Below are 24,976 nucleotides of genomic sequence, written 5' to 3'. Positions count from 1 at the left end.
AATTAGAGCCTCTATTCAAAAGGTCATGATTTCTTCCGATTAGAGAAAGGATTCAAACCATTTTAAAACTACAGTAGTGGCAAGTGAAGAACCTACTGGTATTGTCAAGTAAGATGCAAAGAGTAATTTAACTCTTCAACAGCATTCGTGGTTTTGTCGATAACGACTAATGGGCTCAAGCCAAACCAGTAAATATAAATTTGGATATAAATTCAAAGCGGAATAGGACTGCTACCTTATGAGAACAGTATAAGTATTATTATTTTTTTTACCAACAAGGTACTCTTCCTCAAACAGTGAATTCTTGTGTAGTCTTAACTCTAACATACCATGGCACTGCCTCTAGCAAACTTAATTATTGAGAGAATACATTCAGAAAGGAACAGGTCCCCTGGCATTCAGTTAACTAGGAAAACAAAGAAGGCGTATACGGAGAAAATCAGTAATAATTATAATAACTAAAAAAAGTGAAGTTTATATTCTTACCTCACTAGATTCTTGATTAAAGACTTGCCAGAGATCAGATGTATTAGCACTCTTGTACTGGAACTTGCTTAAATAGGCCTTGTAAGATATAATATTGTACAGACACTTTAAAATGGGCGCTTCTTTTTATATATAAACTAAATAAAATAAGATTTCATTGTTTTAAGTCTTCGAGTAGGAAGAGGGCGATTTTGTAAACAGTTTTTTATATATAATTTTTAATTAAGACTGTTTAAAGATAAAAATAGAAATTATTATATTTGATTTTTAAATTTAGCTTCTATTAGTAACGATCATGTGCCATTCTTCAGCTTCATAACACAATTGTTTGTTTTCAGTCTGCTCCTTTTTGATATATTTCTACCTTCTGATGAAATCGCAAAGTTATCGAAACAGTTGTTCCGTGGGGATGAGGGCCGACGTTGTTATTCAGCAAAATATAGCCTTGTCATCTACTAACATATTGTGCTGTGTGTGTCTCTATAAATTTCTATTCATGAGAAAATTTCAGTGTTGTGCGGGTATGGTTATACCATGTCGCACATAAGTAAATACTGTTTATACTAAGCTTTTGCTTTTTACTGCATATATGATCCGAAAAATGGCGACTAAAGTTAATGCTTCTAAATGCAATGATACACATTTGGGGACCAGAAATGAGCGCAAATCGATGCATATTTTTTAAGTCATTCTTCGTATGAAGGATGACTTAAAAGGAGTGACAGCAAAAACTGATAAATATACAAATGTCTAATAATCTTGTTATCAAAAGGGAGATCAGACTGAGGTGCATAAGATGTTGAAAGTATTGAGTAAAACAAATGAGGAAGGTAATACAAGATCCAAGGAGGCACAAATATAAAATCCCAGGAATTAACAAAAGATTGGTTCGCAAGATGTCCACCTATGTGTAGTGGGTTACCTCCCAAAGTGGCACAGGCTGTAAGTTTGGATATAAATTCAAAGCGGAATAGGACTGCTACCTTATGAGAACAGTATAAGTATTATTATTTTTTTTACCAACAAGGTACTCTTCCTCAAACAGTGAATTCTTGTGTAGTCTTAACTCCACAATATACTGAGATTCTTAAGATTATTGAACAGATAAAGAACAAAAAATCTTTTGGACTGGACTACTAAAGTAACCGAAGTGAAGAGAAATATGGAACAGTTCTCTGTACTCTTGGTAGAGCTTATAGCATGATGTTAGAGACTGGGAGCTAGCTAACTAATTTACTTTAATTTAAGATTATTTCAATATATAAAAATGGATTACTAAATCATTATTATTACAATTTTAGACCAATAACAATACAGTCAGTACTAAATAATATACAGGTAACCCTCGTAACACGGTAGTTAAGTTCGTATAAAATGTCGTGTTGTGCGAAACTGTGTTATACGGTACTAATAAAAAGTAGGGGAGTTACATTCCAAACGCTAACAAAAATACACCATTCTAGATTTTGTGTATTTTCTATTCTAGTTAAAAATGAGTAATCTGGGTTTGTTTGCTTTTGCGTGATAAATCTTTGTGAATATCATTGTATGGAAATAAACATTTTGTGAAGCTCACTTTTGAACTTTGTACTCCTTTCATTCAAGAATCTGCATTCAAAAAATAAGATTCTAATTGTTCGGCTAACGTTTTGGCTTCCCGTATGTTTTTGGTGTAAAATTTGAAATTTCCATCTGCGCTATCATCCTCTGAATTGATTTGGTTTTTAATACCGTGATATACGGGGGTTACCTGTAATAGAAAATTATATTTTTTCGCATATTAGCAAATACTTGCATCAATATCGTCTGGTAAACAACTCTATTCTTATATGAAAAGGATAAGAGCACACAGACCTTATTACCGAAATTAGTGGATTCTTTTAATTTACATTTGAATAAAAATAACATCGTCTTGGTTTTATTTATATATTTGAACAAAGTATATGATTTAATTAATATCCAAATATTGCAACAAAAATTACTGAAATATGGTATAAGGGGAAGAATTAATCAACTTTTAGCAAGTTATTTAACAAAAAGAAAATAACAGTTGAAGTAGAAAATATAAAAGGAAAATCATATGATGTAAAGAGAGGGGTACCTCAAGGCATTCATGCAGGGCCAATAATGTTCAATATCTATATAAATGACATATTTGAAGTAATTAAGAGATCGTTTATAAAAATTTATGCAGATGATATAATCTTATATACAGTTGGAAAAAAAAAATTCACAAATATGATTAACGATTGACAGCAGGATCTTATTCATTTGCGGAGTCGGCTACATAATGTAGCCGACTGCGTCAAATCTTATCATCCTCCTCATCAAATCTTAGATAATCATCCTTCTATTAAATTACATAAACATGAATGCCTTCATGATCAGAATTTCCAGAATTGCAATTATGAAACTGTGGAAGAATTTCTAATCATTGTTACATTGCGTTATGGATTGAATGCAGTCTAAGTTGGGCAATTCATATAATAAATTTGTAAAAAAATAAGATTTTATGTGTACTTTTTTACTACGTTAAGAATAAGTTAAATCTTAGAACAAAAGTTACCTTATATCGTGCTGTTGTTGCTATTTGTTTTTAGGAGCATTAGCAACGAAGGCCATATTGCTCCAATATCATGCATTAGTCAATTATTTAGTCAATGTATGGGCACGAGCAAATATAACTGAAGTAAGGGTAACAAACAACTTAATTAAAAGGATTTTGAGACTTATAATGGGAAAAATATTTGGAATGACTTGAAAAAGAGAAGGAAATGTTTGTTAAAATATAAAATAATTTATCCAGTTCAAAAATTTAAATTAATTTAATCTTTAAAAATCTGAACATTATTTTTGAACAGTGGAATGAGCAAAGGAATTTCTCACATAATTTAAGGAACCCAGATGCAATTGTTTTGTCTCGCCCTAGGGTACTAAATAGATTTTGAGAAAGATATACAATGAATATAATAAACAATGTGTTGGCTAGTGTGGATTTCAGACTTAGGAGAAGTTATCCTATTTCCATATTAATATTTTTAATAAGAAAATGTTTGATACTTAATTATTCAGTAGATTAGAATTGCTATGCATAAAAATTACTATCTCTGTTTACAGTGTGGAATTATTGTGTTCTTATTTCTTTATCTTTTCTGTTCAATGATAAATTTGCAGGGAAAACTATTGTGTGTAATTACAACTTGTCAAGAAATTTAATTTTCTTAACAAATTTATTTATTGTAAACAAATTCTTTTGATGAATAAATTATATCGTATTTTTATTGTTATAGATTTTATGATGAAGCAGAAAAGGTCCAATTGCTTACATTATTTGCATTTAGTGACACTGACCTCTTTAAAATATTGCACATGAGTGATAATAGCATTACAGAAAAAAATAATAGACGCTTTGGTTTGTAAATAAGCAAAAATAATACTGCTATTATGCATAAAAAACATGTTAATAAAAAAAGTTTATATTCTTAATTGTTTCTTACGAATTATTTAATATTGAGGTATGAGGCAGGTTTTCGTCTGAACTTATGAAAATTCAAATGTAGACTAGAAATTCTTTAGTATGCAAAGCATTTTTGCAAAGTTATCATATTAAACCTGCGAACAGTTTAGATATGTTCAGTTGCATTCAATATTTCAAAATTGGAAACAGAAAAGTTATTTTTCAAAACTATGGCCGAAAATCAGATTTGGAGTGAAAATTCTAATATTAGATGTTGCAGTATCAGCTTGTTCAAAATTATTGCGCAAACAAGTAAAAAAAAACGTGGTGTGCTTATTACTTTTAAAGAATTTCAAGGTAGGCGAAGTATTTATCAAAGTCTTTTGGAAATAACGACGCGTTTTAATAACACATTTAAACATAGAGGAATTTATTGTAGCTTAAACACAGAGCGTACAGATAAAGCAGAAATATATGAGCTTTCGGCTATATGGTAGCCTTCGTCAGAATTAAAATTTTTTTTTTTTAATTCTGACGAAGGCTACCATATAGCCGAAAGCTCATATATTTCTGCTTTATCTGTACGCTCTGTGTTTAAGCTACAATAAATTCCTCAATGAATCCAAAGCGCGTAGGCCTGTTTCGTTACATTTAAACATAATTTAAATGTTATTAAAATAAATAATCTTTAGAAAACACAGCACATTTTATTTAAACAGTTATGAAAATAGTATTACCAGCTTGACACAAGATCATTAACGGTTTTCATAAATCCGACAGTGTTATATATTTAAAAGTAAATATTAGTGAAACAAAAATGAACAGATTAAGCCTCTAAACACAGTGGCATTCATTTCGCATCTAAAACATGGAGAAAATCGAACCGGACATATGATATACACATTTATTCCATTTAAATAACATTACTACTAATTAAAGAGATTAAATGATTGCTGCAGATTTTTAACATCCATTCTGAAATTAGAGTATGCCAAAATATTCTATTATTAGGCGAAATATATAGGTAGGGTAGTTAAATAGACCATTGTTCTCTAGTAATAACTAATAACAGGCACTTAAATGATAGACACCGCAATTTTAAACTTAAAAAAAAACATTTAGATTACTTACCAAAATTCCTTTCCTGAAATCGTTTCCCAGAACTAGTTCCAGCATTCTCAGGACACATCCTCCCTTAGAAAAAGTAAACAAATTATATTTACTTAATTGTAAATAATATTTAATTTTAAACATTCGTCCAAGCATCTGTACATTATTTTATTGAAAAGACATACCAACTTAATAGGGCTTAAATAATATTAGGAAAAACATGAAGGCAAACATTCTTAACGAACTTTTCTTTTAGCGATCTAAAATTATTTCACGTCAGATTTGAACCTAATATTTTTTTTCCTTTTTCATAAGTAATGTGTAATGTTTCTTTTAATACGTTAACGTCGTTAAAATAATAATATAAAGGAGCATTCAGAATTTGTATTTTCCGATTTCTGTTGAATTTTAAAAGCAAAAACAACGGGCGAGTCTAAAGTGAATCAACGCATAAAAACAGTTTACTAATAAGTGTACCATATAAGTTCTGTAGTTTCATGTTTGGGGAAAACTGTTTAATTTAATGATTTTATGTTTCCATTAAGGAGCCCAGTATGCAAAGTATGTTGAAAAAATTTAAAACAAATATTTGAAATGATAAACAACAAATAGATTGCAGATAAAGCAATCTTTCTCAGGATTCGATTATATGGGTACAGGTAGATATATATATTTCTCCTCCTGAATTCTACAAGAGAATTTGCATTGCAATTCGAAATCAAACCTCCATCGTAAAAAATTAGTTCAAATAAAATGTGATAAGTACATATTAGATCTTGTAATTAGAATGCAACAGCAACAAAATCTGCAGCTATCAGAAAATTCCGGCGTCAGAAGCGCATAAGACACAGATAGATCCTTGACTATTTGTGCTGCCCGCAAAATGATTGTGAACTTTGAAGCGACAGGGCATCTTGGTGTTCAACCAGGTAGAGGTCGAAAACGAGTGGACTCCTCTCGTGTTGAAGATGTGGCTATGGCTGTCGTGGATTTATCGAGTCAATCTCCATGTGGTAGCGCAAATGTTTCTCGTGAAGTGGACATGCCGTATTCCACTGTAAGGCTAGTAATGCGTCAGGTGTTGCGGTACTATCCTTACAAGATGCACATGCTAAAGCGTGGTGATGCAGATATTCTTTTCACATACGCACTTCAGTTTCTGGCTCGAACGAAAGTGGATATCACTTGGTCGTGGAACATCCTTTGGGGTGATGAAGCCCACTTCTGCCTAAATGGACAAGTAAATATGCACAACTGTCGCATTTGGGCAACAGAAAACCCTCGAGTTATCCAAGAAGTCCCGTTGCATTCTCAAAAACGGACAGTGTGGTGTGGATTTACGGCCACATTCATGATTGGGCCATATTTTTTTGAACAGGTAACATCGACTTGACCCCGCACCTGTTCCGTCGCTGGACAGCAATATTATGAAATGTTGGCAAATTTCGCAACACCAGCCAGAGCTGCAACAACGTGGGTGCCTTCGGGATACCATATTCATGCAAGATGATGCATCACCCCACATCCACCGTTGTAGGCGCCTCCGTAGCCAGGTGGGAAGGAGCAGCAGTGCGTAGCACACGCTTCTTGATTAGACCGGGGTTCGAGCCCGTCACCACCAAATACGGAGCATGCGCAAAGGTCAGGGAATGACCACCGCACCGGAGCAATATGGCCTTAGTTGCTAATGCTCCTAAAAAAAAAAAAAAAAATCCACCGTTGTGTCCAAAGATTGCTAAGGCAATACTTTACAGACGAACGGGTCATCAGCCGTTGTTTCCAGACATCTTGGAGACTCCAATCACCGGACCTCACCCCATCCGATTTCTGGTTGGGTTTTTTGAAGAACCAGGTGTATCGGGAAGGATGTCGAACTCTGGCAGATCTGAAGGATATCATTAGACGTCATGTGCTGGCTAGTCCAGCTGACATGTTACATTCTGTTGTAGAAAATGCTGTTCTTCGAATAAAAACTGTGGTTGACCAAAATGGAGGACACATTGAACAATGGTAGCGCTGTTCAAGTGGTTTGTATTGGCACAGCGCCATATAGTGACAAATTTTGTAACTATTTTTTTTCCAATAAATGACGGGCACATTCTTTATTGTACCTGTTGTCCAAATTTCTCTTCAGTACGAGCCTTAGAACTTGCTCCAGAACACTCTACATAGGGGTACTTTTATTTTAAAAACCCTGTATTTCTGCATGATATTTTGCTGGACAAATTGCATCGAATAATTTAAAGGTGTAAGCATCACACGTTGTTTACGATAGCTAGTGTTATCTGAGTTGGTCCTCTCAGAAAGATGGTTAGTTCTTTATAATTAAGAACTTGTAAACTCAAATCTCATAATTATGACGCATAAATTAACCTTTAAAAAATTAAAAACGTTTTTTAATAAAAGCCTTTTTTTTTCATTTTTTCAGATTTAACTAAGCATATTCTTTAGATATTCACCTCCTAAGCTATAAATATTGATTAAAAAAACTTACGAAAATGATATATAAAAAATTTTAATCAAAATACGACTGAAATATTTTATAGTGCCTTGTAGTTCTGTAAAGCCTCCTGCAGAGATTTCACTGCCATTTTTGCATTTTGGTCTTCCCAGACATGAGGCTCAGTGGTCGGTGTGCCTTTATTTTTGATTCCTGTTATAGGTAACTTTGCTGTGGTAGGTGGTTGTTGGTGGGCGTCATCATGGAGGGAACGCTAAATTTATTTCATTGAGCTATTAACTTCTATATTATTTTAGAAAAATATTCCTTCCTGAACACCCGTTTTCTTAATTTATCAACTTCCTTTCTCTCTTTTGTTGCTATAGTAATGTTCTGGTTTTCATTGTATTTGTTGCTTACTGGCTTGGCCACTCTGCTAGCGTATTCTTAATTTACGTATTTTAATAATTGTAAAATAATATAAATACCCATTGTTTTGTAGGGCCATGTGTCCCCAAACTACTGCTCGCGAAAGAATTTTATCCGGCCCGCACTTATTTCAATAAGATCGTAAAAATTAAGGTTTATATTAGATCACAAAATTTAGGAAAACCTTAAGATTGTCTTAACATTCGTCGGTTGATTAATAGTGTTGACGCCTTTATGTAGTCAGCTTAGCCTTGTTAGAGATTAATTGTAATTTCCACTCAAAGCAATTCTTTGAAATATCGTTAAAATAATCCATTAATCTTGACCTTGTCATTAATAATTATGGATTTCTTAATCCCTTATCTTGGCTTGGGTGACGCTTGCGCCTCCTCCACAGAGACCTCTCGCCCTTTCGTAGTGGGGTTACTTTCTGCCCATCACGTTGTAAATATTTTTCTTTAGTACTAAGTTAGCAGTCCACTTGTTAAGTTTATGTTAAACATTTGTTAGAGTCTTGTATATGCGTTTCTTTTAATAAACCGTTAAGAGAAAATACAGAAATGCTGTATTGATTGAACGCTTTGCGAGCGAGACTAACTTCGGCAGCCTCAAATAGTTTTATGAAAATCTGAACGAAAACAACAAGTTAGGGTCATGTATTTTAGTCAGGTAAGGAGGTACACTGATTTTATTTGACGTTACATTTTGGTAGTAATTAAAATCTCATTCCCTGTCATACGAAAAGCTTCGGACACGATTTGCTAAAAATGAACGGTTTAATTTATTTTGAAATAAACCCTAAAATTTATTTCAGATTTGTAAATAAATTTATGTTAAAATATTTCATAGAATTTTAAAACACGTCGGTGCTTATTTCAATATTTACGAGTATTTTTTTTTAAATTCCAGTGATCCCATAAAAATCATGTTGAAGTTGATGTCGAAAAGAAGAAAAGTTGACGCTAAGCGTCGCGTTTTTAATGAGCGGTGGCCAATTAATTACTTTTTTGCACTGATTAATGATACTTACAGTTGTCTTATATGCAATGAAGCCTTGTCAGTGTTCAAGGAATATAATGTGAAACGTCACTACATCACAAAATATGCGTCAAATTACGATAAATTTCAAGGAGTTTTGCTGCAGAAAAACTCAAATAACTAACTCAAACTTTTCAAAGTCAACAATAGACGATTAGGACTTTTACTAATTAAAATTCATCTGCAGTTATAGTCAGTTTTCGAGCCTCCCAAATCATTACCGAAGAAGGAAGGACCTTTACGGATTGAGAATTTGTAAAATTAATTTGTTTAACAACATTTGTTTAACAATATGGCCTTAGTTGCTAATGCTCCTAAAAAAAAAAAAAAAAAAAAAAACACCATTACCAATCTGCTGGCAACCACCAACGCCATTCTGGGGGATCTACAAGATAGGGGCTGAGATGGCAATTCTTTATCTGGATATCTGCATTCGACCGCATAGACGTCCGGCCCCTCCTTCAACATTGCGAGGAGTGATACCAGATCAAAGGCTAGAAATGCTAGAATTCTTGAAGTCGCTACTTACGACCAGGTTCTTCACCTGATTGTGAGTAAAAAATCATTCACAAGTAAAGTTTGTGTATATGTTCCCCAGGGCAGAGTTTTTTCTGGGCTCCTCTTTACGGCTGCCATCCACCCGTTCGTGTGCCAACAAACGGAATTTATCAGTTATGCAAACGATTTGAAGCTCCTCTATCGGTTCCAACGGACCGCCTGACCCAATTCTGCTTCCGAAACCATCATTAACAGCCTTAAGAATCTTATTACATACTTAGCACAGTTCTCTCTTAAGATAAATCCAAATAAATCCACATAAATGGTATTTTGACTTAAATCAAACCCAATGCAACTAAACGTGAAAATCCATGGAACCCCCATCACCCCACTAATAAAGCACAGAGATCTCGGCATTACCTTTGACCCAAAATCAGCTTCAAACGTCATGTTGCAGAAATCACAACAAAGACTGCAGATCCAGATGGCTTGCCAGACAACGCCTCCTTCATGTCGCAGAGCCTGAGTACATGCTTCAATACATATTCCAGTTTCTGCAGCCATTTTTTTTTTCATTCATTTATTTATACACGAATCCATTTATATACAAGATTTATATACAATTTTATATACATTCTCAAATATATATCCATCATCACAACATTGAGTGCAACAGGTTAATCAACTCTGAAGCCTACAGGAGTCATATCTCCGATGAAATGAAAAAAAAATAATCCAACCCAGTAATTGCAACTGAAAGCCAAATGTCCTGTTTTGCAATTTTTTTTTTTAAATTCATAACTAAAATTCCTAGTCATTGTTAATATCTAAATAAAAATCTGCTCTGCACATATACTCGATTATTTTATGTCATTTCCTTTGTATTTTTACCTGCCCCTAGCCATATGCTGTGATGGGCTTGCTGTATTTGCAATAAATTAATATTTATTTATTTATTCTCTTTAATTCCATTCGCGAAATGCATGTATAATTAAGTTTTCTTGTTTTGGGTGGCCTAGACGTAAGTCTGCAGCCAGTCATCACCTACGAATCTGAAATCTGGGCGCCGGCAACGAAAACCACGCTAAAAACCATTGCATGTGATAAGTACTGGCTTCTTTGCTGGTCCTCTTCAAGGACAAGCTTCCAGCCCTCACACACACGTCAGATAATTAAAAATAAAAATATATAAAAAAATTGTAACAGAATAATGAAAACTCGAAAGTGGAAGCTGAGAAAGTCGCATTAAGCGAAGATCTAAAGATGAAAATTAATACCTGAAAAATAGAGAAGAAAGGCTTGAAAATGACAGCGAGAAATGGTCAAGAAAATTTAATCACCCTTATCTGATGACTAAAGTAACTTAGCAGTCTATTACATCTTCAATTTTTCTTCCTTTCGCTGTTTCATTTTTACTCATTCCTTTTCTGTGTTGATTGTATAGCAACTTTCCTTTTCTTTTGTTTAAGATATATTTTATATCTTGTAAAATCTTCTGGCCATCCCAGAGTATAAACAGAAAAATTTATATCAGCTAACTGTTTTTTTCTGTTGGAAGCAACTGGAATCTTTGGGATATGAGAAACAAGGTTTTTAATGGAACAAATTGACTTAATAGTTGGAGAAGCTGTCAATGGTGAAACTGTAGCTAAGCTTGATGGGGATAAGAGAATTGGAAGTATCAGCGGCAATAGACGTTAATCAGTTTTTATTAAAATATTATGTTAACTCTGATGAAGCAGTAGAAAGTGATGATATTTATTTTAGATCTTCAGGATGATATTGCGATTTGGAAAAGTGGCTGGCAACAGCTAGTATGAAATGAATAGTTTCCTATTGCCTTAAATTCAGGCTGCACGACGCTTTTTTACATGTTTTCCTACCTTACATTGTAATTTTCTTATTTTTATGATTTCATAGCTATGCATTTGCCTCCTGAATAAAATAACATTGTTTCAAATGTTGGAAAACTTCGATCGAACAGTTGACATGCAATTGTGGTATGTCTTAGGAAACAATTATTGCATCATTTTTATCTGTATTTCAAGCATTTCGAGTGCATGTCAGAGAGAGTGCTTTGGTTATCTAAAATTAGTTAAAAGTTTAGCCAACAGCTAGTTGACGTTTAAATTCAATGGGATTCATTCCTTAAAGAAACAATTATATACAGATTCGCTACAAATAACTGCGTGTCTAAAACATCTCCTATAAATTTACACTTTCTTGTTAATTTTATCTAAACATCTAATAACACTAAGCTAAAGCAAAATAGTTTAGATAAACATAATGACATTCGATCTGTAACAAATAAAAATCAAAACACCAAAATTTTAAATAGTAAAACTTAATTACTTAAAAAGAAATTAACAATCTGAAAAGCTCCGCTTCTTAAAGAAATAACTCATAAATGTAAGCTATTTTAACTGATCTTAACATTGAACTGCAAACAAAGAACATACCTTGTTATAAGCCATGTCATCAAATACCTCAAAATTTGTTTGAATTCCGGTTAATGGATTGATGATTGGGTGAGATTCTAATTTTCCATCATTCTGCATTGTGATAAGCTGGTTTTGCAAAGTAATCTGTTTAGTAAGAAAATACAATAGCTATTATTCATTCCTAAAACTCACAGAAATTGAAAGGATATTATAAGTTTATTGAAAATTCGAACACTATCAAAACACACTTTAGTTTTCTAAACTTCGCAAAGTTTCATTAGAAATATGCGACTGTAAAACGCTATTTATTTTTGAATAAATAAACATGAAAAATAATCGGTATATATTTTATGTCGAAATGATAATATGCTTTTCTTCTTCATTTTTGCTTATCTTATTAGGTTTCTCCGTAATTTAAATTTAAGAAGTGAAATATAAAACATCCAAGGGCTGCCTTTGGTTGTTTTTTTAATCACGGTGTGTAAAAATATCAAAGCATCTTCAACAGGAGTAGAGAAAAGATTTATAATTTTGTCGTCCTGTATAAATATAGCTTATCGTACTTGCTAACAGTAGAATTTATTAAATTATTGAAACTGACACAGTCTTTTACAAAAAAGAATTACGATAGTTGTAAGCAATTTGGAATGACACTTGAGTTATCTAAAAGTCAGTGTTGTTTATAACATGAAATGAAAATATATATCCAGGATGATTCTTAATTTAGAACATGCCTTTTGGAACCAATCTGCGAGAAAAAATCTGAGTGGTAACAGCACAATCCGCGTGGAATTGTCCTTGCATCATTTTGGCAGTACGACAGCAGAAAGTGGCATGATAATGGTGAGGAAGCAGAAAGTGGCATGATAATGGTGAGGAAGCAGAAAGTGGCATGATAATGGTGAGCAACCCATGAAATCGAAATACATGTGGTGGAACACGGGAAACATAATATTATGGCATTTTATTCACATTCTTTAATGTCCTGCGTCTTAAAAGTAATATATAATAGTTCGATCTAATATTATTTACAATTTTAATTTGTATTATTATTGACATTAGTATTACAAAACATAAGGGGATCACACTTAGTTGCACTCTGAAGAAAATCCACAGGCAGTTGGTTAAGTAACTAAGTCTCCTTTTCTCTTTCGTTCTGCAAACATTCCGCTCACATAATTCGTGGTACTGCGGCTTAAACAATTTTGTTCTTAAATCAGTAGTCTGTTGATAGAAGAGGTGGAGTAGCAATATGAGTGCAAAGGGGAGAAGCTAGTGAATAACCTTAATCCGCCTGTAGATTTTCTCCTGGCATTAGTGGATAATGAAAACCTAATTTCTCTGTGAGAGGGAGAGCATAAAGCAGAAAGATTATTACTATATTTAATACCACTCATATACTACGTAAAATTTAATAATATAGTTTATTAAGCAATCGCCTAAACCACTATATATTAAGGTGACGTTTCAGGCACCTTGCCGATATCCGTCCTCAGATCATGCTGTTGGGAAACAGAACAACAGAAAGTGTTCAAATTTGACTATATTACAATATTATAATAAAAATTAAAGTTGTTACAATTACAAAATTATTAATTACTTGTGAATTTTGTGTCTAAAGTTCTTACTTTGTTTGAATTACCGTTACAATAGAAAACAGATATTAATTTAATTAAATCCAAACACATAATTATTACAATTCTTACCTGCTGAAAGATCCTGCCAGAAACCTGCTGTTCATCCAGGCAAGAGGTGCTGCCGCAGTTAATTTATAAGTGCTGGCAGCACCTATAAACGCATCAGGTGTTTATAGGTGCTGACAGCTTACGTCATCTTAATGTATAGGGGTTTAGGCGATTTCTTAATAAACTATATTGTTAATTTCACATGGTATATGAGTGGTATTAAATGTAGTAATAATCTCAATGGAAAACAATTGGGGAACGTCCTTCCCTAACTATAAATCAGATATTATAAAGCATATTAATGAAGAATTTAAAATATCTTTATCCATGTGCGAGGGGGAGAGGCGCGAGAGAGAGAGAGAGAGAGAGAGAGAGAGAGAGAGAGAGAGAGAGAGAGAGCGCGCGTTAATATGCAAGATGGGATCTAGTGATTTCTTAGTTTTCTTGACCAACTTAAGCAATCAATATTTAATACTAGTTTAAGATGCCACCATTCAACTCTTGTCTATAGTCTATTTATATTTTTTGTATTTATTTATCTTTATAGTATAACCTGTGGTGCACTTGGGAGCATACTTACGATATTCCATTCAGGATCAATCGCTTCTATTCCTTTACTTTCGAAAAATCTGGCGAATCCCTCACTTAGCCACACATCATTCCACCACATCATGGTAACCAAGTTACCCATCCACTGTATAAAGATAAAAGTATTTTAATAAAAACATGAAATCCTTTAGTTTTTATATTAAATACTCTTAAAATAACATTATAGAAGAATATTTAATTTCGAATTGGAATAACTATTCTTTTTTCTTTGAGACTGAAATTCTATTACTTGGCAAGAAATTCCTGTGGGAATGATATGATAGATACCTCGCTAGTAACATTGCAGGGTCATTTTGTTTATTTCTTTCGAAAATTGAGATCAGAAGATAAATCTGAAATGAATATGCTTAATTGATGTTCATTCTCAACAGGTACTTCGTTATCATAATCAATGGTAGTCTATGAGAAAATGGTTCAAAATGCAGAGATAATGTAAACTTTGATTTTCGCCATGTGGATGAGAATACTTTTCTACGGTAACACCTCACCAGTACTCTGCATACTTGGATTTTTAGTGTTTATTCTCTTCACTGCACTGTTTTGCAGTAGCAATGCATTGCAGAAACTGTAGGAAAATGTACTGAAAGAAACTGTAGGAAACATAGTAGGAAAATGTAATAATATTCTAGCTTTTCTTTTATATCTATTTTTAATTGAATTTTATTTTTAGTTATATTTATTCTGACTATTATTTATTTATTCAGAATAGGCATTATTCTCTTTCCTTCACACTTTGGTTTCCTTTATATAAACAACACTTACCACGTGTGCCAATTCATGAGATATTATAAGGCTTATTCTGTGTTTATTCGCATACAGCGGATCCACTTTATCTTCGGACAGCAATAAATTCTCTTCTCTGAAAGTAATAAGACCCCAGTTTTCCATTGCTGCTCCTTTAAGATTTGGTATAGCTATCAAGTCTGTTAAAAAATGACAGAAAGTTAAAAAAAATCTTTCAGACATCCTAAGAATTTTAAAGAATGTTAAATAACCTATTAGAAATAAACAATGAAAAACTTGCCCGGAATGTAATCATAAATGAATGCAAAAAACTCTCTCTCTCTCTCTCATCGCAAAAAGGGTAATTCGTCGAGCATTATATTATCATTCTAATAATCGGTTCAATTAAGTTCTCCACAATGAAGAGACCATCATTTGATACTACATGCAGTTTCCATAAATTCTGTAGAGAACTAGCTGTACGTATTCAAATGAGATCATTATATGAGGAATAGGCCATAGAAATGAATTAATATAAAAAACAAAGAATGAATTACGATATAGTTATTAATTAAAGTGGATTATTGCCTAAGGTAAACGTGTTGTCTTCCATGACAGTATAGTAGTTTCGACAATAGTCACACGTATGGAGAGGTCTGGTTCGATGCCTAGAGGAATTTCAAAGGTCTCTTCAGTCAGCGCTGAAGATCCACAGACAATACATACCTCGCAATATGGTATAAGTCGTTGATGCTCATAAAATTCAATAACAACTGCGATCTGTTCATTATTTTGGTACAAATGGGCTGAGCTTTAAGCTGTATGAACTGAAAAACCTAGAACAACTCACAGAGGAAAAATCTATTCCTTTCCTTCCGAGATCAACTGACTCAATTGAGGAGGCCTTTAAGAATTCCTTCATTCTGTGACACGATTCAAAACCAGGCGTCCGTTAATGAGTGGTAAATTGTGAACCGGTGTAGTGTAATGCAGAGGGGGAGAGCAAAACAAATGGATTGATTAAATAAACGGCGACAATTTACGGTGGTTTCAAATTTCCATATTAGTAGCAGCATTTTAGAACTCTATAATAATAAAAATAATTCTGATTTAGACATCCAAGAAGAAACCGCTAGACTTGAGAGAAATGTTCTGGAGAAAAAAAAAACAATTAAAAAAAAGATTAAATATAAAACAAATTAAATATGAGATTAAACATCAGAATAATTAATACCCTTTAATAACTGGAATATTCACATTAAATCATTTTTTAAGTCAAAGTAAATTACGGAATTACTCTTTACCCGTCCCTAAAGACATTTACTGAATATTTCTGACTATAAATATAGCCTAAGCTTGCAATAACCATTATGGAAAGGAGGTATATTCAACGATTAAAACTTACATGCTATGTATGGTTCTATTGCAGAATTTAATAGAATCAGAAGTAAGACAGATTATTATTTTTAAAATTCTATTCACAAAATAGATTTATCTACAAAACTAAATCAAACCCATTTTCTTTTCTACTCATCATTCTGGTTGATGAGTAGAAAAAACATGATTTCGGATAAACTTGTTGCTGATCTGTTTGCTATGAAATAATCAGAAGCATGCCTATATGAACAACAGCACAGAATTTTTTAAGCCAGTTGAATGTGGTTAATACTGATTGCAATTGTGTCATGTATATATGCTACATGTTTATGGTGTAGTCCCGTTTCGAACCAGCGGAGTGTGGAACTTGGGGTCTGCATTTATTTTATTTTTCTTTATTCCACAATAATTTTCTATAAGTGATAGTTTAAATAATCGATTGCTTCAATCCTCATTAACACAAAATTTTTTTTTGTTACAAAAACAAATTTTATTAATCTTTTACAATTTAATTTATTCTTATTTTGCTAATAAGGTGAACCACAACTTTCAGATTTTCTAACATGATATTTTTAAACCTTTCTTTTACAGTTTCTGAATTTATGTTCAAGAAAATTAAATTCATACCAAGCTTCGGGAGTGGATATGTGCTGTTGAAATATTCTTCAAAGACAGGAAGCATGGTTTTTGCAGCATTCAAAGCGAATTTCCCTTCTTCAACACGATGAGGAGCTGAATAAACACGAAGCTGGAAAGTGATACGAAACAAAATTGACATTAAATGAATTTATCACCGAAAATATGTATTCGCAACAGAATATTTATTTAAATCATTCACCTCTAAACGAATATCTTACTTTATGTAACATAATATGGCACCAACTCTAAAGTAAAAATTTTCGAGGGTCTGTATTCTACTTCGTATTCGCCTCCTTTTAAAACACCTAACTATCACAGAAATTTTCGAAACTTATCAAGAAATTTCACAAGTTGGATAGAATTCCTACTCATATCTTAGTTCCTGTAGTGCGTTGCTTGATAATCAGATTTGATATGCTACAATTCTTTTGTGTATTCAGATCGAGATAATTTGTCAAAGAAGGGGCTAGCAAAAAGCTAAATTTGAGGAAAAGTGGTAAAGATGAAATTTTAATAACCATAGTCTTTAAAAAAAGTCTTCAACCTCTAAATCAGGAGTCAGAGTAAGGTACCCTTTGAGAAAATTATTAAATGCGAAATATGCTAATTTGTAGCATATATTTCTTCCTGTTATATAGATTTAGGAAAAGTTAATGCGACTTAATTTGGACTTGTGTTCAGTCCTTCATTTATTAAATCCCCCTCCCACGTTTAAGAACTATTGTCACATAAAATCCATCCTAAAATACTAAATGGTGAAATCTTGAGAGCAGTATAGAAGGTTTTCCCCGTTTACGTAGATTATTTTCTAATTGAAGTTGTATAACGAAATGAATATATTACCAAAAACGTTTTAATAAATTTAGCGGAATGACATTTCACTTTCTTCTAATGGTGAGAATTTCCTCTCAGCATGTGACTCACTCGACAACAGAAAAGTCAGTTCTCAGGAAAATTACAAAATCACTCTATAGTTTTGCTCGATGCAATATACTTCGCATATGATGTATTATATTCAAACTAAATATATGACAGCGATTGCGAGTAGTTATATAAATTAATGTTTTCATTTATATAGCCACTAAAATTGAATCTTAGCCTCTTTTCTTAAGAGAATCATTAAAACAACTTTTTTAAGAAGAGAGACGTATTAATTTTAACGTGCGTTAACGTTATTAATCATCAAGGATTTTTGACCAGTTAGATATACTCTCGATATATTAGCATTTGCCTTTTTACTCTCATCACTTAAAGATAACTAAAATTTCTACTCTATTTCAACAACATAAAATTTGGGACACATTAAACGTATAGAAATTAGGTAAAATCCGCAAAACATAAGCAAATAAAATTTAAATGTTTATTGTCTTACCATTTGGTTTTTATCTATGGTGGTCTCTAAATATCCGAAGTCACAAATAATCATACAAACAAGATAAGTAGCCATGGGAACAGATTGTTCGAACTTAGTCTCCTTGACTCCATCGCTTTTATCAATAACTGACTGAAATTGATAAGAATAAGAATTAATAATTTAAAATACCTTATACTGAGATTATTTTAAGGCAGTCAGAAGTTTTTTTTTACTGAATATTGCCTTTAATAGAGTATAACCGAAAACCTTGAAGTAATGAGGTTCTGATTTACAAAATTTTTGAAATTATCAAACCGAACACTATTCTGGCATGTGAAATGCTTTTTCCTAATCTAATAGGAATCATACTTTCATAACTGCTATTATCTACACAGTGTGTACGATTTTCGGCTCAAATGTTATAGTAACAACCCCATTAAAAATAATAATACAAGATATTAGCTATTGGTATTTGTGTCTGTAAAAGTGGTCATCCTCCCCCACCTGCTTTACTACCACTATTGAAGATCATTGCAGCATCTCTGAGAGGCATTTATCACTCAGCACATTCTTAATGTCATTTGAATTTCCACGCAGCAATAACTTTTCATTTCTCATTTGAGAAATGAAAAAGAAGAAGACAAAAGAAAAATTAAGAGATAAAAGCAAGGGATAAACCGTACTTTGTTTCTGACTAGAAACTGTTAGATGGAGACCTGCCGCGTATTGTCGTTCAGGTAGAAACAGTTTCTTGATAACCTCAATTCTAGACGGAGACGATAAATTCTCATATATAAAGTGACCACAGCACTTTTGTATAAATTGCTGTTACCGGTTTGTTTGCAGGAATATATTCCTTGCGCTCGACACCCTTACACTCAAAAAAACTCAATCTGAATTTTTCTTGACTTTTGACAGATAAGAGAGAAGATTTCTCGTGAAGTTAGGTATCTCTCAGCTCTGCTAGATGTCCATTTGTTTTGGAAAAATATGGAAATATCAGGTTTCCACTTTTATCAAGCTCAAAGCAAGTTTTATTTTTCCAACTCCCCACAGGATAAACAAGCTAAATTTGTGGATAAACTTTCATGGAAGTCGAAAAAGGAGTTTAATTACCTTCCATATTCATTTTTGTCTGTGACAGGCTGGTTGGTTGTCTTACTTTTTTATGGCGTCCTGGCAGCCAAAGAAATAATGCGCCCGGTACACTATAATGGGACTTAAGTCCACTTTCATGCAATAAGCAAAATTTAATTTGAATGACAAGCATTTCAAAGGCATTGTTCTCTAAAACTATAAGGCTACCACCCGAGATGCCAACTACTAATAAGTAACACTTATAAAAAGAGAAGCAGAACGTTACTTATTGTTAATGCAATGTTACTCAGGCATTTGGTTGCTTATTATTTTGCACGTTATATAAAATGGACCTGTGATAAACAAAATATTATTCACCTAAAGTGATCTGTAGCTGAATTTTATAAATTTCATCTACATTCAGTAATGAATTTAGGTGGAGGATGCTGTCATTAAATCAGTCATGAAATATTCGAGACAGAGTTTATAAATATTGAAACGTTTGAATGAATTTCTCTGCTGCCGAGAAAACAAATGTTAGAAACTCAGTGGCTTAATGGATATGATTAAATTATTGTTAAATTTATTCGTTGCATTCACTTTTGACATTTCTTAATAAAGATATTACTTAAAGGTTTTCCGTTTTTGACAGTGAAATGTTATAGTAAAACTTAGACTTACCTCTACTGGCATGTTAGACAAAGCAAAGTAGCTGGAGTCATGAATAATGGAAATTTTAAATGTTGTTTTAAACCTTGGCTCATCGAAGCACGGAAATACTTTTCTTGCATAGGAAGGCTGCAGCTGAGTTAAGATTATTGATCTGAAAGAAATACTGGAGCTCATTTTCTATATGCACAAGAAGAAACATTAACAAAAATATATAAGGAATAAATATCATAGAGGATGGAGCGCAAATCAATTTCAGGTGACACAATGAAGATTGTATCGTTATATTTTTTTATAGAATTATAGCGAAAATTATTTTACTGGATAGTATTTAATATTATAAAATAAATGAAGGGAATGCATTAATTAATTAGCCCTTTTTCCTTGCTATTTTAGCATTTCAATAGAATTTCTTCCTGTGACTTGTGCTCAATACATAGAAAGGTCTTCGTACTTTTTAAAAAAAAAACGAAATTCGCTGGAATAAGTATGTTTCGATATCAATAGTCATTCTTAAAATTCATACATGTTCACCGTTTGTATATATTGTTATAGAAGCTAAGTTTCACTTACTCCATCAAGCAGAGCACTTGCATCATATAAATTTGTTTACAGAACCTTGTACGATCATTTTTATTTTTCATGCTTGAAGCAAACTGTTGAGATTAGGTGGACGCAGTAGAGCCATAAAGCCTCTACGCACAACAGCAACAACTGGAGTTTAGGAAGAATTTGATGCGCCTCATTTATCATTACGCAATAGAGGATATTAAAAAAATCTTGCTGCGCATCACCAAAACTCCAGGGAGATGTTTTAAATAGCGTAAGGTGATGTGCAACATGGAAACTCATTACAAGCATGTACGAGCTAACCATAAAATACCTCCTTTTTCTTCAAATTTTCGAAATCACATTCTCTATTTTTGGAGATTAGAAACAAAGCAAGAAATTTTCTCATTGAGATAAAGTTACTGTAATTTAATTCCAACTATTTGGATTAAAATTTCATTGTATGAAAGAAATGATAATCGTTATAAGTTGTTGATAAGACCTTGCATGGATGAGCTTGCAAAACAGATTTAAACGTTGGTAAAAGAAGAAAAAGTGATTAAATATAATGCGAAATATAGAAAATACCCTATATTCTTTATTTATTTATTAATTATCTGATATGAAGCTAGTATTTAAAAAAAAATGTTAAGAAATAGGGTGTAAATTCAACGATCATTTATTACTAAAAATTTAAATACAAGGATGTACAACTCAATGTATTGGATGGGCAGTTCAAAAGGGTACTGAAATTATAATTGCCATAATGGAAATATTCATGAAGCCCCTACTATAGCAATGATATTATCGAAATAAATATCTTAGAGATACATATTATAATATATAGGATTAATATTGATATCTGCTTTATTCCAAACACAATTTTAGATTTAAATCCAACGGCTCTCACAAACATTTATATATTTTAGACTAATGAAGCGAACATTATCTACGTGAAAAAATATTTAATGGCTTTTGTGATTATCATGTTAGGTTTGTATGCGGTATTGTTCAGAAAAATTAGCATTATTGAGTTAGTGATATATGGGGAATTTTATTTATAATAATTATTTTAATAATTTTTGAATAATCCTCTCCTAGGGCTTATAAATTTCAATAACCTCTTTATGGATAATTGTTAAACATGTTGGGTAACCAAATGTTTAGCATAAGGGTTCCCCATAGGAATCTTATCTGTTTAATTATTTGAAAAATAGGGCACCGTGTGGAATATTATTTATTGCAAATGAAACTCTTCACTGCATTACATTTCTTTCTTATTGAATTCTTAAATTTAAACGCAAATAATGCCACCATGATTCAATTAACCGTGATTTACTTACTTTCTTTCTCCTGAATCTTTGTTTTCGTAAGAACTGTTAAATAGTCCTGATAATTCTTTCGATATTTTCCCTGTAAATTCGAAACGCAGTTCATATTGTCCTGGAGGTAAGATAGATTTCATTTCTATAACCCAAAATTTATTTTCTTCAAAATAAAATGTTGCCCTATATGGAATTATTAACTTTTTCTGGGGTTGAATAACTGTAGTTTTATAAATGGATAGCTCGCCGTCAGCGTGAAGAAATACATAATCTGTGGGCTCTTTTATATCGATGAATATATTCACATTTCCTTTGAACATATCAGCTTTTTTAATATGTTCAATTGTCAGAATGTAATGAGTTGGTACTACGTGAAGGGGTAAGCGTGCATTGAGCCATGGAGTATAAGCTAAAATTGATTCAATCAATTGAGGTTTCCGATTTGATATCCAATAAATATTATTTCTCACGTTCTCCAAGGCTTTTTCTCTAGACCTTTTGCCAGCTCCGGCTTCTGGATATTTCATGAAAAATTCAGCCATCTGAAAACAAAATACATATTATTTAATATACATATGCAGACACAGCTGAAATGCACTTGTCTCTTTTTATAATCAGTGAACAACGTTAACTTGAAAAAGAATGAGAAAATAAAAAGTAAATATCGTGTTTTATTATTTTTAAATGTACCTTTTTATAAAGGACTGAGAGCCTGAAGAGAACCAAGAAATTTCGAAATCAACTAGAGTAACAATATTTCACAGATTTGCCGAGGAATATTATTCTAAACTTTTAATCCAGTAATATGATGAAATATGCTAATAAGCGTACCACATCAATTTCAGAATTTAAAATATTACAAAGTTACTAACCTCTTAATAAGTGCAGTTTGAAAATGCGTTTTTCCTAGTAAAGTAAACATAATGAAAGGATGCTTACATGGCTGAACTGTTAACAGATCCTGTCTCTAAATAGGAAGTTTAAATATAATGTGAGTCACATGTTAGTAATATGTACAAGACAACAAGTTATTACACATTCATGGCAGATATCTACAAAACTAAATCATGTCCATGCGCAGAAACGTTTCTTCACTATAGGAAAATTAATATTATCCACTCTGTATAAATAATTTTCAGCATTATTGTTATAAGCATTTATACTTAGGGTTTAAAATGCACTATTAACTATGTTATTAATTTTTCATAATTATTAGTCTTGTGTGCGGAGTCAATAATATTTCCATTTTCATTTTTGACACGAGGTGGCAAATTTGCAAGGCAATCATTATTTATTATTTTAAAACAAGGAGGAAATTTTATATTTCACCGCTTTGAGTCAGTTTTACTTAAAGAATGATACAAAAGTCGTTGGCCACTTACTTATGATGCGGTGCAATTTAAATCAACAAATACCATAAGACAAAATAAGTCCTACTTCAGTGCTGGGATACATGCTATGGTTAATCTGTTAAATGCGATAAGGAGGAACATGAATTAAGCCTACCCTATATAGAACGCAAAAGTAATTAATACAGAGCAATGACCAAGGAGCCGTAATTATGTTATAGTGTTACTAATATGTTTACTTCCAGGTTGTCAGAAAACAATTTCGAAGTTTAAAACGTTGAATTAATTTTTAAGTAACGTATGAATAGGGTTTCCACAATGATAACACATCAAATAACATGATTGCATAGGAAAAGTAGTAAATTATGAACAGCTCGAGTAGCTCAATTTTATGTATACACTCTGTTATCAAAAGCATTGGGACACCATAGGATAATCACATGATTTTTGAGAAGTGTCGATTCGGTTCCTATCAGAAACTGATTGAATTCTTAAAGGTCTCACTCGATGTATTTATCTGACCAGAGGCGGAGGAAGTGAAGTAGGGTTCCCGTGAATTAATCCGAGATTTTTTATCCTACAGAGCATTAAACTCAACTGGTGAGCACGCGCTTGAACAAATACACGACGAACAATATCAATAAGTAACGAGAACTAGAAGGCCAGGTCTTGACTAGTCGATATGCCAAATTTTTCAAGAACAGGAACAAGCATCTGTGCAGCCAACTAGAGAAACATTGTACGATATCAACAATAAATGTCGATTTTATAAGCTGCTTTAAACTTGCATGAATTATTCAAGATTTACAAATGTGATCCACTCAAACATGTGGCGGTGTTTCTTCTCAGTGATTGATTCATGGTGTCCTCATAATTTTGATAATGTAATGTATTTTGTTGATCTTGTAAGGAAAAGCAACCGATAGTCACAAATTAAATGTTTTTATTTTCTAGAGAAATCTGCAATTGAAATGGCCTGCTCAGATTGCATATCTTTGTACAGCTATGGATTATTTATTTTAATTCAACGGATAATTTTTCAAAACAATTCAAACCATAATTTTTTTGTTGAATTGCGCATAAAAGTGAATTAAACTTGCCCTAAAATTCACATGTAACTAAATACATTGAATTAATAGCGTGAAGTGATATAATCTGTAGCAGAAAAAAAAAAGAATAATTTTCCCAATATGGTAACAGCATCAGTAATTGTTATGTAGCAATCGGAATTCTCTTTATAAGCATTGGGTTATGGGTATGCCCATATGTAAAAGATTCAAAAGTGCGACTTATAAATGTTCCAGATTTCGAAGCTAAAGCAGGGAAATTTTTAATGAAAACACTGAGAGTTTAAGTTAAAATTCCACCAGGCACATTGTCTTAATTATTAATGAATGCTATTATTATCACACATGTTTTTACAAGGGTGATTCAAGAATTAACTACATTTTATAATAATGCATCAGGCAGATTGTGTGGATTTTTATTTAATTTAAATGCTGCACATGAGTTTCAAAGTTATATAAGCATTTCATTTCCCATATGAAGAAATATTTACTCTTCATGTCTTGCGAGGTTTGTATTTCTTCCATTACTGAGTTAGCTTTATGAAATACAATACCGGAAGGCCAAGAAATCCGAAGAAGGCAGATGAACAGCCCTATATGAAGAATAATAAGATTTGAAAGCGAATTTATTAGTAATTTTAGGGGACACATATG

At 32.4% G+C, this 24,976-nt stretch overlaps 1 protein-coding gene across 2 annotated transcripts in view; it reads right to left on the bottom strand.

Moving 5' to 3' along the window:
* The window catches only part of LOC150088134 (uncharacterized), a 244,538-nt gene that overhangs the window by 34,413 nt on the left and 185,149 nt on the right, over positions 1-24,976 (bottom strand). For both annotated transcript variants that reach the window (XM_090369346.1, XM_090369345.1), the window contains exons 37-45: positions 21,925-22,448; positions 20,045-20,186; positions 18,305-18,436; positions 16,921-17,041; positions 14,956-15,116; positions 14,165-14,278; positions 11,918-12,043; positions 5,075-5,137; positions 487-564 (exon numbers count right to left, since the gene is read on the bottom strand). In XM_090369346.1, coding sequence (XP_090225472.1) covers positions 487-564; positions 5,075-5,137; positions 11,918-12,043; positions 14,165-14,278; positions 14,956-15,116; positions 16,921-17,041; positions 18,305-18,436; positions 20,045-20,186; positions 21,925-22,448 — 1,461 coding nt within the window. The remainder of the gene's footprint in view (positions 1-486; positions 565-5,074; positions 5,138-11,917; positions 12,044-14,164; positions 14,279-14,955; positions 15,117-16,920; positions 17,042-18,304; positions 18,437-20,044; positions 20,187-21,924; positions 22,449-24,976) is intronic.

The sequence above is a fragment of the Mastigoproctus giganteus genome, chromosome 3, assembly GCF_048544385.1.
Source record: "Mastigoproctus giganteus isolate SK-2022 chromosome 3, ASM4854438v1, whole genome shotgun sequence".
Taxonomy (NCBI): Eukaryota; Metazoa; Arthropoda; class Arachnida; order Uropygi; family Thelyphonidae; genus Mastigoproctus; species Mastigoproctus giganteus.
The sequence above is the reverse complement of the archived record's forward strand: the minus strand, read 5'-3'. Positions and strand labels throughout refer to the sequence as shown.